At 35.1% G+C, this 14,920-nt stretch overlaps 1 protein-coding gene across 2 annotated transcripts; it reads left to right on the forward strand.

Moving 5' to 3' along the window:
* Positions 1-669: 669 nt before the first annotated feature.
* Positions 670-4,227, forward strand: LOC137733428 (putative phosphatidylinositol 4-phosphate 5-kinase 11). 2 transcript variants are annotated; one of them, XM_068472579.1, is made up of 7 exons: positions 670-713; positions 903-1,068; positions 1,299-1,409; positions 1,816-2,003; positions 2,837-2,934; positions 3,208-3,328; positions 3,936-4,227. In XM_068472579.1, exons 1-7 carry the CDS (start codon positions 670-672, stop codon positions 4,225-4,227), a joined length of 1,020 nt encoding a protein of 339 aa, XP_068328680.1. The 2 variants fall into 2 exon arrangements, 1 of the variants encoding a protein (XP_068328680.1); XR_011068473.1 differs by lacking the exons at positions 670-713; positions 903-1,068; positions 1,299-1,409; positions 1,816-2,003; positions 2,837-2,934 and adding an exon at positions 3,725-3,807 and having other exon boundaries at positions 3,293-3,328; positions 3,936-3,989.
* Positions 4,228-14,920: the final 10,693 nt, after the last annotated feature.

Raw genomic sequence — 14,920 nt, forward strand, 5'->3', positions numbered from 1 at the left:
ATGTGATATTTGATAATTAGAATACAGAAGCGTTCTTTTGGTTTCAATTACCTGCACAAGAGGAACTTTTTTTTTTTGGGTAAAAGGAACAAGAGGAACTTTATTAATGTTTTACAAGTCGATAAAAACCAATTCAGAAAAAGAGATTATAACTTCTTATGTCAATTTTTCTTGGTTATGTTTAATCCGCAGTTTCAAATTATTTTTTGAGTGCAGATATGTATATGTATTAAGTCTTGCATTACTTTTTAGGTGATGATAACATGTTAGAGAATCCTTTGTGTTATAAATATTACGTGCATTCTTTGTGTTGTGAATAACCTGTTTAATCGTGAATATGAACTATTGATTATATGACCAGATCGTCAGTGTAGCAAGAGAATTTTACGCATCATTGTATTTGTGGGTTGTGATAATGATTTTTAACTCAGTAGCTTCAGGACCACATTACTGTTACATTTCTTTGTTGCAATGCGTGATGCTAATAGATGTGCTAACGAACTCAAATGTGTAACATCGTCTACTTTGAAATGCTGATCCAATAAGAACTATGCCTCAGGGCGATACATGGAGCTTCTGCAAGAGGAACTTTCACCAGATGACTTCAAAGCTGCTAAAACAAACTGTATAAAATATACCAGGCAGGACTCGATGCATGGAGCTTACATCATGAATGACTTTGAATGGAAACATTACAGTCCTGCAGTTTTCAGGTTTATTTTCAGTGTCCTCTCAGAAGTCTTACATGTCAAATTATTTTCGTGCCAGATTTCTTTGTTCGTATAATTAGAAGTGATTTAGTATGTCTCCACATAAATGTCTATAGTATATATACATATGCCTGTGTTCGTTGCTATCTTTTTCGATTTTGAGAAAGCTATAATCGAATAGATTGTTTGCAGACGTCTGCTGGAGCTTGACAGTATTAGTTATGACGACTACCTGCTTACAATATGTGGAGATGACACTCTAAGGGAGGTTTCTTTACCAGGAAGACATGGTAGGGTGTATATATTGCCTGGTGACAAACGATTCGTGATTAGAACCCTGCGGAAATCAGAAAAGAAGGTAAAAAAAATTCTCTAGTGTCATCTTACCATTAATGGATGAAAGGTAACAAAAAACTCTGAAACAATTCTTCTTATTTTTTTATTCTTTGAAGGATTTTGTGTTTCTAAATATTTATTTATGAATTAATTCGAAGTTTTGATGCAGTTAATCAACAAAGAAATTTGCTTTGCTTTTATATCTCTTTATCAGCAGTCTAAGCATATTACTATGTTTACCTTTTCTCATAGGTGTACCTAGAAATGCTTCCAAATTATTACCGCCATGTTAAGAAGTATGGCGCCTCACTTTTGAAAAGACTGTATGGACTTCATGTTATTAGGCCACCAGGAGGTATCAAGGTACGATCTTCTCAGTTACGAGAATTGAAGTTTACTTATTTAAATTAAATGCAATATGATTGGATAGAAATAGCGCACAATATACAACCAATCATAAATATGAAAATAGAGCTATATACATATGACTACAAATATCAACATAGATGATGCAGAAATTGCATCTTTTGCCTTCCATGATGCTCATAATAAGCGTCATAGATGATGTGGAAACTGCGTCATCTTTCGCCTTCTATGATGCTCTTAAAAAGCGTCATGGATGATGGTGTCATAGCACTCGTATATGCGAAGGGCTTGGATGAACGCATTTATCCTACCAAATCTTCCTTTAATTAGGTTTTGACATATTCAAGTTCCTTCTAATCAATAGTTACTTTTTTTTTTTTTTTTTTTTTTTTGAAATGGGCAGGTTTACTTTGCCGTTTGGGCAACTGTAATGCCGTTAGAACTATGCTTATATAAGTGCTATGATCTCAAAGGGTCTTCAGTAGGCAGAACCTGCAACAAATCACAAGTTCATGACACAGTCATTCTTAAGGATCTGGATTTTGACTTTTGCTTTTACCTTGACCCACTGGTCCGAGATCGGCTCTTAGCGTAAGTACCTTTGTCTAATTATCAATGTCATTTCTCAGCACATCTGCGCATAAGCAAACTTTTCTGCAAAAAACTTGAGTTCAGTTTGAATTTTTTGGATGTTAGTGAATAGCGGGTGCCTCTTTGAAATTTTTTATTTTACTTGAAGATTGAGTCATTATTAAAATTAAAAGCAGCTTTGATCTCAAACTCGTATGTCGTTTCCTACTTTCTTGTAATAATACAGCACTCCTAGGATGTCTGGAGATGTTTTGAATGAGCCGTTGTAGTTGTGTTCAATTATTTGAGGGCATGTTGCCATCGGTACTATAATAAACAAAATTTTGTTATTCACTCCTTTTACCTATTGGATGTCTAGGGATCTTGAGAGTCATGAAACTTTACTTCTCTATTGTGCACTGCTGCTGCTCTACAAATCATCTGATTTGTATCTCGTTTCTAAAAGAAAATTTGAGCCCGTAATATTGCCATTGTTATTTGGCAGGTAAACTACAAACTGACATTGTTTTCTTGCCAAGGTGATTTCTATGGAGACAAAGGGAGAATGACTTTAGTTTGGAGAGTGCATTCACAAACTAATATTTTGGAAATGCATTCCATCATATATAATTTGATTCTAAGTAATTACAAACTCCTAATTATTCATTTATTCGCTTGTTGGATTTTGGCTGTGGTATGTTATACACAGATTTGATTGTAGAGCTTATCCTATTACGCACATCAGTCTCAGAAGACAAAAATTATTACAACGATGCATGGATCTGTTTGCTTCGTGACATATAAATCCCTTGTTTTGCCTTATTAACATCTTTTGTCTTCTTATTTTTTTATAGGCAAATCAAGTATGACTGCGAGTTTTTGGAAGGCGAGGGCATCATGGATTATAGTTTGTTGCTTGGTATACACCTAGATACTACACGTTCATTGGAAGGTGGTTCTTCTCATTAATCGTTTTCTACCGCTTATTGTGCAATTAAGTTTTTCATCAGCCATGGATGTTTTGTATCATGCAAATCTATGCAGACTAAGAAATTCTAAAAATATGAGAATACAGCAACCATAGACAGAAATATTTCTGCAGAAAACTAGTACAAAATTTCCAAAACTGCGATGGTATTTGTTAGGGTTGCATATTTTTTTCATGAATTGAACATGTACAAAGTCTTACTTCTCTAACATAAACAATCCACCTCTCCCTTGGCAGGTTCAATTGACGAAAAAAATTCCGGAAGTTTTAATGCCAAAAGGCAAACAGATGATACTTCAGAAGACGATGAAACCTCATCAGAGTTAACTCTTGCCGATATATGCGATCTAATTGACAGGTACTGTATTGTATATATTGCCGCATAGAAGTCTGGACAACAAGATGAAAGTCGGTTTAGATTGGTTCTGTTTGGATTTAAATATAGGCATCAAAATGTCCCAGTTAGCATAGAATTGTGCTAGGTTCTGTTGGGTGTAAACATAGTTGGAAGTTTGCTTTCACAACTATTGTGTCAACTGACTCATCGAATAATTAATACCATCATTGGGGCTCTGCTGGGGAGATAATTCCAGTAATTTCCTAATGATGGTTTAGCTGTGACAAACTAGTATCTGAGCAGTTTGTCCTGGATGCGGAAGAAAGCAATGGCAGATGACACGAGACTTTTCCCATATCAATTCTTGTCACTCTTGAAAATCTGTAGTAATTTTCAGTTGCTTTCTTTGGCTTTCAGGACAATCCCCTCTGATAGGAAGTTTTCAAGGCTTAAGCCCCAACTATAGTAGGGGTGTAAATGAAAGTGCCTTTACAATTTAGGTAACAGTTTTAACTAATAAAACCTGACAAACTTCCAACCATATGTTCCTTCCAAATCATATATGCTGCTTACTAGTAACTTCTTTATTTTTCTTTTCTTCCTCTTGCTCATTATTCTTCTGCTGCAGGCCTGATTTGAAATTTGGTGACAGACTGCCAGCACGAGCTGTCCGAACCTGCAGGAATGAAATGGAGAGTAGATCATATAGCTCCAGCAGAACACAAGAATGCTTCAATGTTCTTTTATTCTTTGGAATAATAGATTTTTGTCAGAATTACAACATGAAGAAACGTATTGAGCATGCTTGCAAGGCAATGAAATACGACTCAAAGTCCATCAAAACTGTGAACCCCAAAGCCTACTCTTCTCGCTTTCAGGAGTTTCTGAGCAAAGTATTTCTGCCCGAAGAGTCGGACTAGTCTGACCACAACTGGCAGGTTCCGTATGCTCCTTCAAAATCTGACCTTTAAATTTCTTGTATGAAACACATTCATGTTATTGTTAGACTCTGAAAAAAATAAAACTGAATGAAAATTAAAACTAGAAAGTAGTCATATTAGACCTGTTCATGCCACATTTGGGCTTTCAATAAGGATGGTCTATGTATGAGGAAACATGCAGTAGCTCATGTCCATGGTTCAGCTCAAGTCTAACAAAACTCAAATGTCAGAATTGGTACTTAGGATTGTATTTGATAACTTACTAGATTTAAGGTATGCTAAAAGAAAAAATGAAGATATTTTATCCAAATTGAAGTTCGAACATGGATTACTCATGAAGCAAATGTAGCCCTCCCAATTTTCACCAAATGCTATGATATCAAAACTTTATATATACTTCACCAAGCCTTGATTCCTATGGTTATCTAATCCAATTTAGACTCCGTTTGGTATTGTTTCTTTTTTACTAAAAACTGCTTCACTTTAAAATTAAGCAATAAAAAAATGTTTAGTAAAAATAAAATAACATGCTTATTTTTAAAGCAATGGCCTACAACAACTTATAAAAGTAGCATGTAGGTTACTCTACTTTTAAAAACAACTTTTATAAAATGCAAAGTTGAGCCTTTAATGGATATTTTTAATTCTTGTAAATACCCTCATTAAAATTTTAAATTGACATTGTTTATGCTTCTACATATATTTTCTCTCTTGGAGAACAAAGTTATTGCCATCACCTGCCACTACAACAACTAACATTACATCACCACTATCATCATCATCGTCACCACCATTACTGCCACCATACTCGTCACCACCTCCACCACCACAACAACCAACACCACTAGCACTACAATTGCACCACCATCCGTTGTCGTCACTGTCGCCATTATTGTCACCACCTCCACCACTACCACCACAACCCCCACAACCGTTACCACCACCGTTACCACCATTGTAACCTCTGCACCCCAACCACCACACCTCACTATTGGCACCACCACCATAACTTACAATTGTTGTTGCCATCACCATCATTGAAATCGACTCCACCACCACTGCTAATGTCATCGCCTTCACCACCATTATCATCGCCACCACCTATGACTGCAACAACCAGCCTTACACCACGGTCACCATCACCACCACCTTCATTGCCACTACTACCACCAAAAGTGTTGCAATTGCCATCTCTACCACTGGCACCACTGCTACCTATAACCCTACCGCCACACCTTATTATTAGTACCACCACTGCACCCCCACCATTGTGGCTGCCATCACTGCCACTATTTCTGCCACCAACCCCACTATTGTGTCTATTTTTGTCATTATATACATATATATCACTTTTACATTAAATTTTACCAAACACTTTTACACTACTTTTCATAAATAACAATTTATCAAATGCTCAACTATTTCATTTTCCAGATAATTATCCTTAAAGCATAATAAAAGCTTCTTTTTTTTTTTCTTTTTTTTTTTTTAACACAGCAATCTGGCTCAAAAAATCCCTAAGTATGCATTGTAACCATGAAGGGTTTCTATTCTTGACACACCGTTAAGGATGTGATTTGAATCTTAATAAGGAACCGTTTGGAAGTACTTTTAAGATGACTGAAAACACTTTTAGAGAAAATATTTTTGGATTCCAAAAGCACTTGATTTCAAGTGTTTTTTTTTTTAAGATTCACTTGCTTTTTTGCTAAGGATTGATACTAAAAATATTCACCAAAAGAGCTTTAACCATTTTAAAAGTACTTCCAAATGAGCCATAATTAAGTTCTTAAAATAACTCTAAACATGGTTTGACAGGGAGTCAACCACAACATAGTTGAAGATTGAGCTAATTGATCATTTTAGACAACGTAGTAAAGAGGAGAGGTTTCCAGTCGAGACTAAGAGCTCTATCACTTGTCAGCTATCTCTGGATCCAAATGTCGCATTTTGTGCATGTTGTAGAAAATAAAAGCTTCTGTATATATATATATATATATATATATATATATATATACATATATGATTGTGAACTTGTAACTGATGGTAGTATTTATAAAGAAAAACAAAATTGAAGTTAGTTGCTTAGCGGGTAGTGTATCCCATTGCATGCACAAGTTGTTCATAATAGATGATTCTTGCTTTAAATTTCATAGGACCATAAACTCTCATGGAAATTAAACCTTCAAGTCATATTGTTCATAGTAGACTTCTACATGCCATTGTATGCACAAGTTGTTAATACTAGACGATTCTTGCTATAAATTTTAATGTGATTACATGAAAATATTCATGTAATATTTTTCACTATAGACCATTCTTTCTATAGATTTCAATATGATCATTGGTAACGCCAAAATCCATTAAAAGGATATAATATTACAAGGGTTTCACTCTTTGGGGGAAAGGATCGTATAACTGTGTTGAACTTTGGTGGGTCGATCTTAGTGTGATTACTTTCCCTGCTTATCAAAGAATCCCTACCTCCATTGATTTCAACTGTATATGTTAAGTAGTTTAAATTTCTCTTACAATTATTGTATAGTATTAGACAAACAGAGTCTGTGTATATAAGTAATGGCAATTGCCATTGATCAAATCAATATAACAAATATCTGTTGGAGATTAAGCTTGCTACATGATTGAAGATAACTTGGATTTCAAGTTTCTGTCCAAGTTTATGTTCTTAGTTATAGCTAGAACACTTGGTCACAATGTATGATTGAGATTAAAACATCTTAATAACTTGTATTATGCCACCTGTAATTTTATGTTAAGAGTTTAAGTGAAGCATGTGCCTCTCACATGGGGTATGTTAGTAACTATGCAAGTGTGTATCACGTTTAGCCTAATGGCTAGATTCCTCATTGTATTACTTCACACTTCTTGTGTGATTGGGTAGTGGATTCGATGTGTATGCAAGCATTGAGAGAGCAATGTACTCTTTGCAACATTCTCTCTGATTGCTGTCATCATTCCTTATCTACTCGAATCCAACTTTCACCAAAATAACCATTTTTAAACTAAATTCAACATGGCCTCAGAGCTTGGTTCTATCTAAATCAAAGGGCGTAATCTATGAAGAAGATTTATGAGATTCTAAATGAAGAACTCAAAAGGTTCAGTTGTAACGGCTAGATCTGGAGGTAAGCTACCAGCTCTGATCTTCACTGAGATCAACTACGATTTCATTTCAAGATGAAGATTGTATTCAAGTCTTATAATCTTTGTATATGTTTGTGGATGAATGTTATAAGGCATTAGCTCAGGATCTGGTTGCTCATGATGCTAAAGCTCTCGGACTAATTCAGAACTCAGTTTCAAATGAAATTTTCCCAAATGAAGAAACTGCTAAGGCAGGTTGGGATATACTAAAGCAAGAATACTAAGGAGATTCTCACGTTCAAGCTATGAAATTACAGGGAATTAGAAGAGATTTTGAATATGCTAAAATGAAAAATGATGAATCACCTTCTGTGTATGTTATTACTAGATTGTTTGATTTGATAAATAAGATGAAGATGTATGATGAAGATCTCTCTAACAAAAGAAATGTAGAGAAGTTGCTTATAAGCTTGGCATATATGTGATTGAGGTTACAAAGGATATTAGTAAAATTGATCCTATAAAGGTTGTAGCAACTCTCAAAGGGTTTGAACAAAGGTTGAATAGACATGTTGATGATGGAAATGTTCACTGAGAGAGTATCCAATAGTCTTAGCCTACAATTCAATAACAGCTCATATGCTAGGGGTTCCAAAAGTAGAAAACCTGGAAGAACAAAGATAAGAAAGGAAATGTGAAATTTGGTGAAAAGCCAAACTATGTGCCTAAATTTGGGGGAAATAAGTAGAATACAAACGATGGATGCAAATATTGTGGAAATCTGCACTATGGTGAATGTTGGTTCAAAAGGAAAACCAAAATGTCACAAGTGTGATAAATTTGGATATATTGCCAAGGATTGTAGAAGCAAAATGATTCAACAAGTAGATTTTGCTTAGCAAATGGAAGAAGAAACCTCTATGTTATTTGCTTGTAATTCTGCTACAATGGTGAAATATGAGCATGTATACTTTATTGACAGTGGATGTAGCAATCATATGACCTTCTACGAATCTCTATTGACAAATGGTGATAAAACATTGAATACTAGAATCAAGATGGGTAACAGACAAATTGTCCAAGCCACATGAAAAGGTACTTTTGTTATTGAAACAAAAAATGAAACCAAGTACATTAAGGAATAATGTTGGTTCATGGTTTTGATGAAAACCTTCTGAGTGTTGGACAAATAATACAACATGGGTATTTCTTGTTTGGTGATAACATGGTGGCAATATTTGAAGATAGGCAGCTTGAGCATCGTGTGGTCACAGTGCAAATGACAGGGAACATATGCTTTCCTTTGCTTATGAAAGATATGAATATTGTTGTTACGAATGCAGTGGTTGAAGAAAATATATGGGATTGGGATAGAAGGATGAGACATCTAAACTTCCAAAGCTCTTAGCTACTAGATGAAAAGGAAATAGTGCATGGGCTACCTAAGTTGAAAGGAAGTGATGGAATTTGTGCTGGTTGTGCTGCAGGGAAGCAACATAAAGAAGCATTTGATAAAGATCAATTGTAAAGATCCACACAACCTCCAGAACAAATTCACTCAGATGTGTGTGGACCAATGCAAGTTACGACAATTGGAGGAAATAGGTATTTCTTTACTTTCATTGATGACTGCACTAGAATGTGTTGTGTGTATTTCTTAACTTGCAAGTCATATGTCTTTGGAGTATTCAAAAGGTTCAAGTCAATGGTAGAATTACAATCTGGCTAATGAAATTAAAAAGCTAATAAGTGATAGAGGTGGAGAATACACTTCAAATGAGCTTCAAAGCTTTTGTGAAAATACTGTGATTGAGAAACAATTGATAGTTGGCTACTCACCACATCAAAATGGTGTTGCTGAGAGGAAGAATAAGACAATTATTGAAATGGCAAAAAGTATGTTACATAAGAAGAGATTACCTTACTACCTTTGGGGTGAAGCTGTTAATACAGCTGTCTATATATTTAATAGATGTCTTACAAAGGTAGTGAATGACAAAACTCCATTTGAAGCTTTTAGTGGGAAAAGACCAGGTATGAAACATCTCAAAGTGTTTGGTTGTGTATGTTACAATACTAAGATACAAGTTGGATGAATGTTCAATTAGAATGGTATTTGTTGGATAAGGCAAAGTTGAAAAATGGTACAGAGTATTCATTCCAGAAATAAAGAAGATTATACTCTCTAGAAGTATTCTATTTGATGAGAGTGCTATTTGGATTTGGAATTATGAGAATGAGAGGTCAAGTTCATCTCCCCTGAACTTGCACTTTAATGACAATGTCTATGCAATCGAGAATGATACAAGTAATCAATCTTTAAGAGAATCATTGTTAGAAGGGAGTGGTTCTCAAAGGCTTAAATTCCCTAATCCTGTAATAGAAATTGGTGAAGCAAGTTCTATGAGTTCTACACCAGTGAAACTAAGGTCACTGAATGATGTTTATGCAAGATGTAATCTCAGTATCACTGAACCTGAGAGATATGAATATGCAGCTACTGATGAAGCTTGGAAGAAAGCTATGGACAGTAAAATTGAGATAATAAAAAAGAATGAAACATAGGAGTTGGTTGATAGACCGTCAGATAAATTCACTATTAGGGTGAAATAGGTGTTCAAAACCAAATTGAAATTGGATGGCACCATACAAAAACATAAGGCAAGGTTGGTTCCTAAAGACTATTCACAAAAGCCAAGAATGGATTACAATGAAACTTTTGCTTTTGTTGCTAGGTTGGATACAACAAGGACACTTGCACTTGCAACTTAGGAAAGTTGGAAGTTATACCAACTGGATGTAAAATCAGCATTCTTGAATGGAGTGTTAACTGAAGAAGTCTATCTGGATAAGCCTAAGGCGTTCATTGTGCCTGACTCTAAAGAAAAGGTTTATAAGTTAACAAAGACCATTTCATGGCTTAAAACAGGTTCCCAAAGCCTGGTATGAAGAAATCAATTCCTATTTCTTGGGGTGTGGTTTTTAAAGAAGTTCCAGTGAAGCCACACTTCACATCAAAATCAAGGAAGGAGGAGAATCATTGATTGTATGACTTTATGTTGATGATATTGTGTATACAGGAAGTAGTATGGAATTGATAAAAGAGTTCAAGAATGATATGATTAAGTATGAGATGACAGACCTTGGTTTATTATATCATTTCTTAGGAATGGGAACTGTGCAATCTGAACATAGGATTTTTATCAACTAGAGAAAGTATGCATTACAATGTGAGTGGATGAAAATAAAAGTTTTCTAAAACAATTTTATTTTCTAAACATACCAACCCCCTATTTTGAAAACACATATAATAAATACTACATATCATTCTTTATAATATTTTCTCACAGAAAAATATAGAGTTCCAGAATCACTCAATGGAACTCAACTAGTATAATTCAATAGAATCTATACTATATAACGAAGCCATATGACAATCAGGATTAATTAGGATGAGTCACCCTTAGAATGTGTATGGTCCCTTAATAAGGATTAACCAGGCAGGACCATCCATGTACCACACTATTACATGATGCAGGCTCATTATCACACATTGACCCACATGATTTGTATTGCAAACACACCTACCATAGATTCACATGGCAACCAATTATCTAGTCACACCAATAATACAAGTTCTAACGAACAAATTTATTATTCTTGGCTCATCTCCTCATCTAGTAATTGTACAACACCACTGATCTCATTTAGAAAGCCCATTAAATATATAAATCCCAGTAAGGGGGCACTTGCACGTTTGGTCCTCTATCAAGTCTCTATTAATGCTAACTTCCTTACTTAAAGAGTGATCTAGAACATGTTGACCAAAAGTTAACTCTTGGTCAACGGTATGGTCAACAACCCTATATAATTCAATCCGGAAAATCTGAAAATAGAGTTTTCGATCCATAAATTCTTAAGATCCTTACATAATATGCATAACAACATACTATAATTTCATGGTGATCCAATGGTTGGATTTGATCTACCACAAGGTCAAGTGGCAGACATTTACAAAACTAGGCTCAAAAAGCCAAATTACATAATACGAATATAAAAAATGAATTCAGGGCATTGAGTTTAGCCTAAAAATACAAGATCAGGTCACTGGCCACGCGCTGCCGCACGTAACATCCAACAGCCAAGCCTGCCAAATTTGTTGACAATCACCAAACTGACTCAAATTTTACCGGTTCGTATATCGTGGAGAGTAGAGTAAAAGTTATACATGTGCCAAGACCTAAAGATGGCCTGAAGGTGGTGAAAATTGTCGTAGAAGCCTTGGTTTGCCAAAAAACTTCGACCTTCATCACACCAACGAACGATCAAGACCTAGTGATCTCTTTCTAGGGTCCTGGGCTATCGACTAATGGTGGTGGGTGACGTCGTGATGGCCAAAGCGGCGAGTTCACCATCAGGGATGCCCAAGTAGAAATCGTTGCCAATAAAGGCGATGCTTGGTTGGGTTTTGTTCAGAAGGATGTGAGGAGATAAATGATGGTGGTCATAACAGGTTTCGAAATCGAAAATCGTCAGAAAAAGGGCCTGAAAAACCACAGTGTAGGCAGGTTGGCGCACCGGTCTAGAAGGGGGAAGTCGGATCGCACAACCCGGTTTATATCATGGGCTGATCTCGCTCCAACTTTCTTGGGTCTCCTATATATATAGAAGGACCAATTTACCGATTTCCCCTAACTTTGGGGCTCGTAATTCCTTGATTAAAATTATGTTTCTCAAACGGTTTTGGCTAACTCGCTTGTGGGACGAGCTCTATCCAAAAATACTAAGAGTGACCCTAAAAGGTCTACGGATTTTTAATAACTAATTATTACAATTCACACTTTGTAACTAGCTGACTAAAGTTGTATAATTAACAAAAATAATGTAAATCCCAGAAATACATAATAACTAAATTACAATACCGAAATCCAGGATCGGGATTTCACAATCATTGTATTGACATACTTTCCACGACTCCTCAAGCTATGAGTGTTCTGGCATTTGAAAACATCATAGAAGGGTTTTTATGATATTTTTCGAACGTAATTGAAAGTGTTTTATCTAGTAGTAAAACTTCTTATCACTACTTACTCAATTGTCCATTGGTGCTCCATGAATGATGATATACGTTTCCCTTATCATATTACAGGTACAAAGATCAATATGATCATTACTCTAGGCGATTCAGCGAGCTCTATGCTATAATCAAGTTTGTAGACGAATTATATTCACGATCCAAAAGACAAGTTTGTAGACGAATTTGCTAAAGCTTTCGCAGTAATTGACTTGTGATCAACCTCTAAAAGTAGCAAGTTTTGTGTGTGTGTGTTTTAACTGGTAAGATGTTTAAGCATTGCACTTTATAGGTTGTTTCTAAATTGTAATCACTTTTGAATTCTAACATTTCTGATTGATTGTTATAGGCTGCTTTGGATGAGTTGGGATCTTCCGCTGATGAGGCGGGGAAAGCTCTTTTTCCAGAGTACGGGAAGAAAAAGATGGTAGTTAATGGATTCTTGTAGGTGGATAAATATAAGATTACCCTACAATTTGATCAGTTAATGAAAGATGTACAATGAAATGCTACTTACAAAAGAGGGCTAGTAGTTTCTTTTCTACAGTTTGGCAATGGATTTTAGTCTGTCAATGAATTTGTAGGCAATTACATGTAGCGTGTAATACAATTGACTTGATAAATTTTGAACAATATTAATATTGTCCACTATCTAAAAGGATTGAATGTATATTTTTTTTGGACCTTTTAGCCTTTTAAATTTCATCCTTCCTCCCGACATTCCTAGCTTCACCACTATGTATGTGTAGTCAAGTTGTTATATACATGGGGTGGCCATGTTGAAATTAATGATAATTCTGTACTTGGAATTTTTATTTATTTTTTATTTTTTATTTATTTTATATATATACATATATATATATATATATTTTTTTTTTTTTGCAGTTGTAGGCCGACGACGATTGGGATTAATGATCATACTGTCAATTTCTTCGTCTCCTAGCTATGTAATCAAGCAGATCTGCAATGGTGGAACAATCCATAGTTATGTTTTGATTTTCAGTGGTTTGAGACAATTGGTGAATGAAGTATATATCGGTGTCAGTCTGGCTGTGTGCATTATTGATCCATGCACAGATGATGAGCAAGAGCACATAAGGCTTGATAAAACATATAATTTATAGCCTCTGATTCCTACCACATGAAAAATTCTTTCACCTTTATCTTCATCTCTTACTTCAACATATTTACTTTGAATCTTATGAGTATCCAATCAATCCATCAATCTCCAAGTTATGCAGTGTAACAACAAAGGGCTCGTTTGGATTGAATTTGATACTCATGTCAGCTATCTCAGCATCCAAGGGACGCGTCTGTAGAAAACACAGCTTGCAGCATTACTAGGATTGGGAAATAATGGTAATATTTGTAAAAATAAAAAATGACGTTAGATGCTATAAGCGGTACGTGCATGCCATTGTATGCACAAGTTGTTCATAATAGATGGTACTTCGTTGCTGTAAATTTCATTAGAACGTAAACTCTCATGGGAATTAAGCCTTACTAGACTTCTGCATGCCATTGTATGCACATGTTGTTCATGCTAGACGATTCTTGCTGCAAATTTCAATGTGATCACATGGGAAATCTTTATTCATTAAATTGTTTAGCACCACTACAACACTTCTAGTAAGCGAAAATGTTAATTGGGAAGTGCTTTTGGGTTGTAACATTTTAAAAAATATTACCATGTTGGTAACAACTTGTGCATACAATGGCATGCACGTACCGCTTATAGCATCTAACGTCATTTTTTATTCTTACAAATATTACCATGTTGGTTACAACTTATGCACAAGTTATTCATTAAAATACTTACGTACTTTTCATAAAGCATTTTAACATGCTACTAATAATGCGTTTTTAACAAAAGTGCTTGTAACTAAATATACAAGATGGACTCCTAAGTATTGAATTCTTAGAAGCCAACAGTCTTTATCTCAGTAACTAAACCCTATTTATTTATATTTTATATTTTATATTGTAAACCTAAACTCTGTTTATTTTATTTCTTTTTATATTTTAAATTGTCTAATAAAATTTATTTCAATAAATTTTGCGCTACGAACCAATATTTCGTCGTGCAAAATCATTAAATTTGGGCGGGTATCGAAAATGGGACTTGCGAAATTTATTTTTTAAAACTTTGCACGACCAATCCTTCGTCGCACAAAGTTTTGTGTGACCAATATTTCATCGCGCAAAACCCTAAAAATTTGGGTGGGGGCCAAAATGGGACCCGGGAATTAAAAAAAAAAAATTTAAGACTTTGCGTGACCAATCTTTCGTCACGCAAAGTGATACTGTTTTTAAAACCAAAATAAATCCTCCACAGTTTTTTTAATGTCTCTGTAGTTCTCTTACCTCTCCTCTCCTTCCTTCTCCCCAAATCTAACCCTATCTTTCACACTCAATCTATCCTCTCTCTATCTCTCACTCTCACTCTGTAACGACCCGTTCCCAAAAACTACGGTTTTTATAATTTTAAAATGT

The sequence above is a fragment of the Pyrus communis genome, chromosome 5, assembly GCF_963583255.1.
Source record: "Pyrus communis chromosome 5, drPyrComm1.1, whole genome shotgun sequence".
NCBI lineage: Eukaryota > Viridiplantae > Streptophyta > Magnoliopsida > Rosales > Rosaceae > Pyrus > Pyrus communis.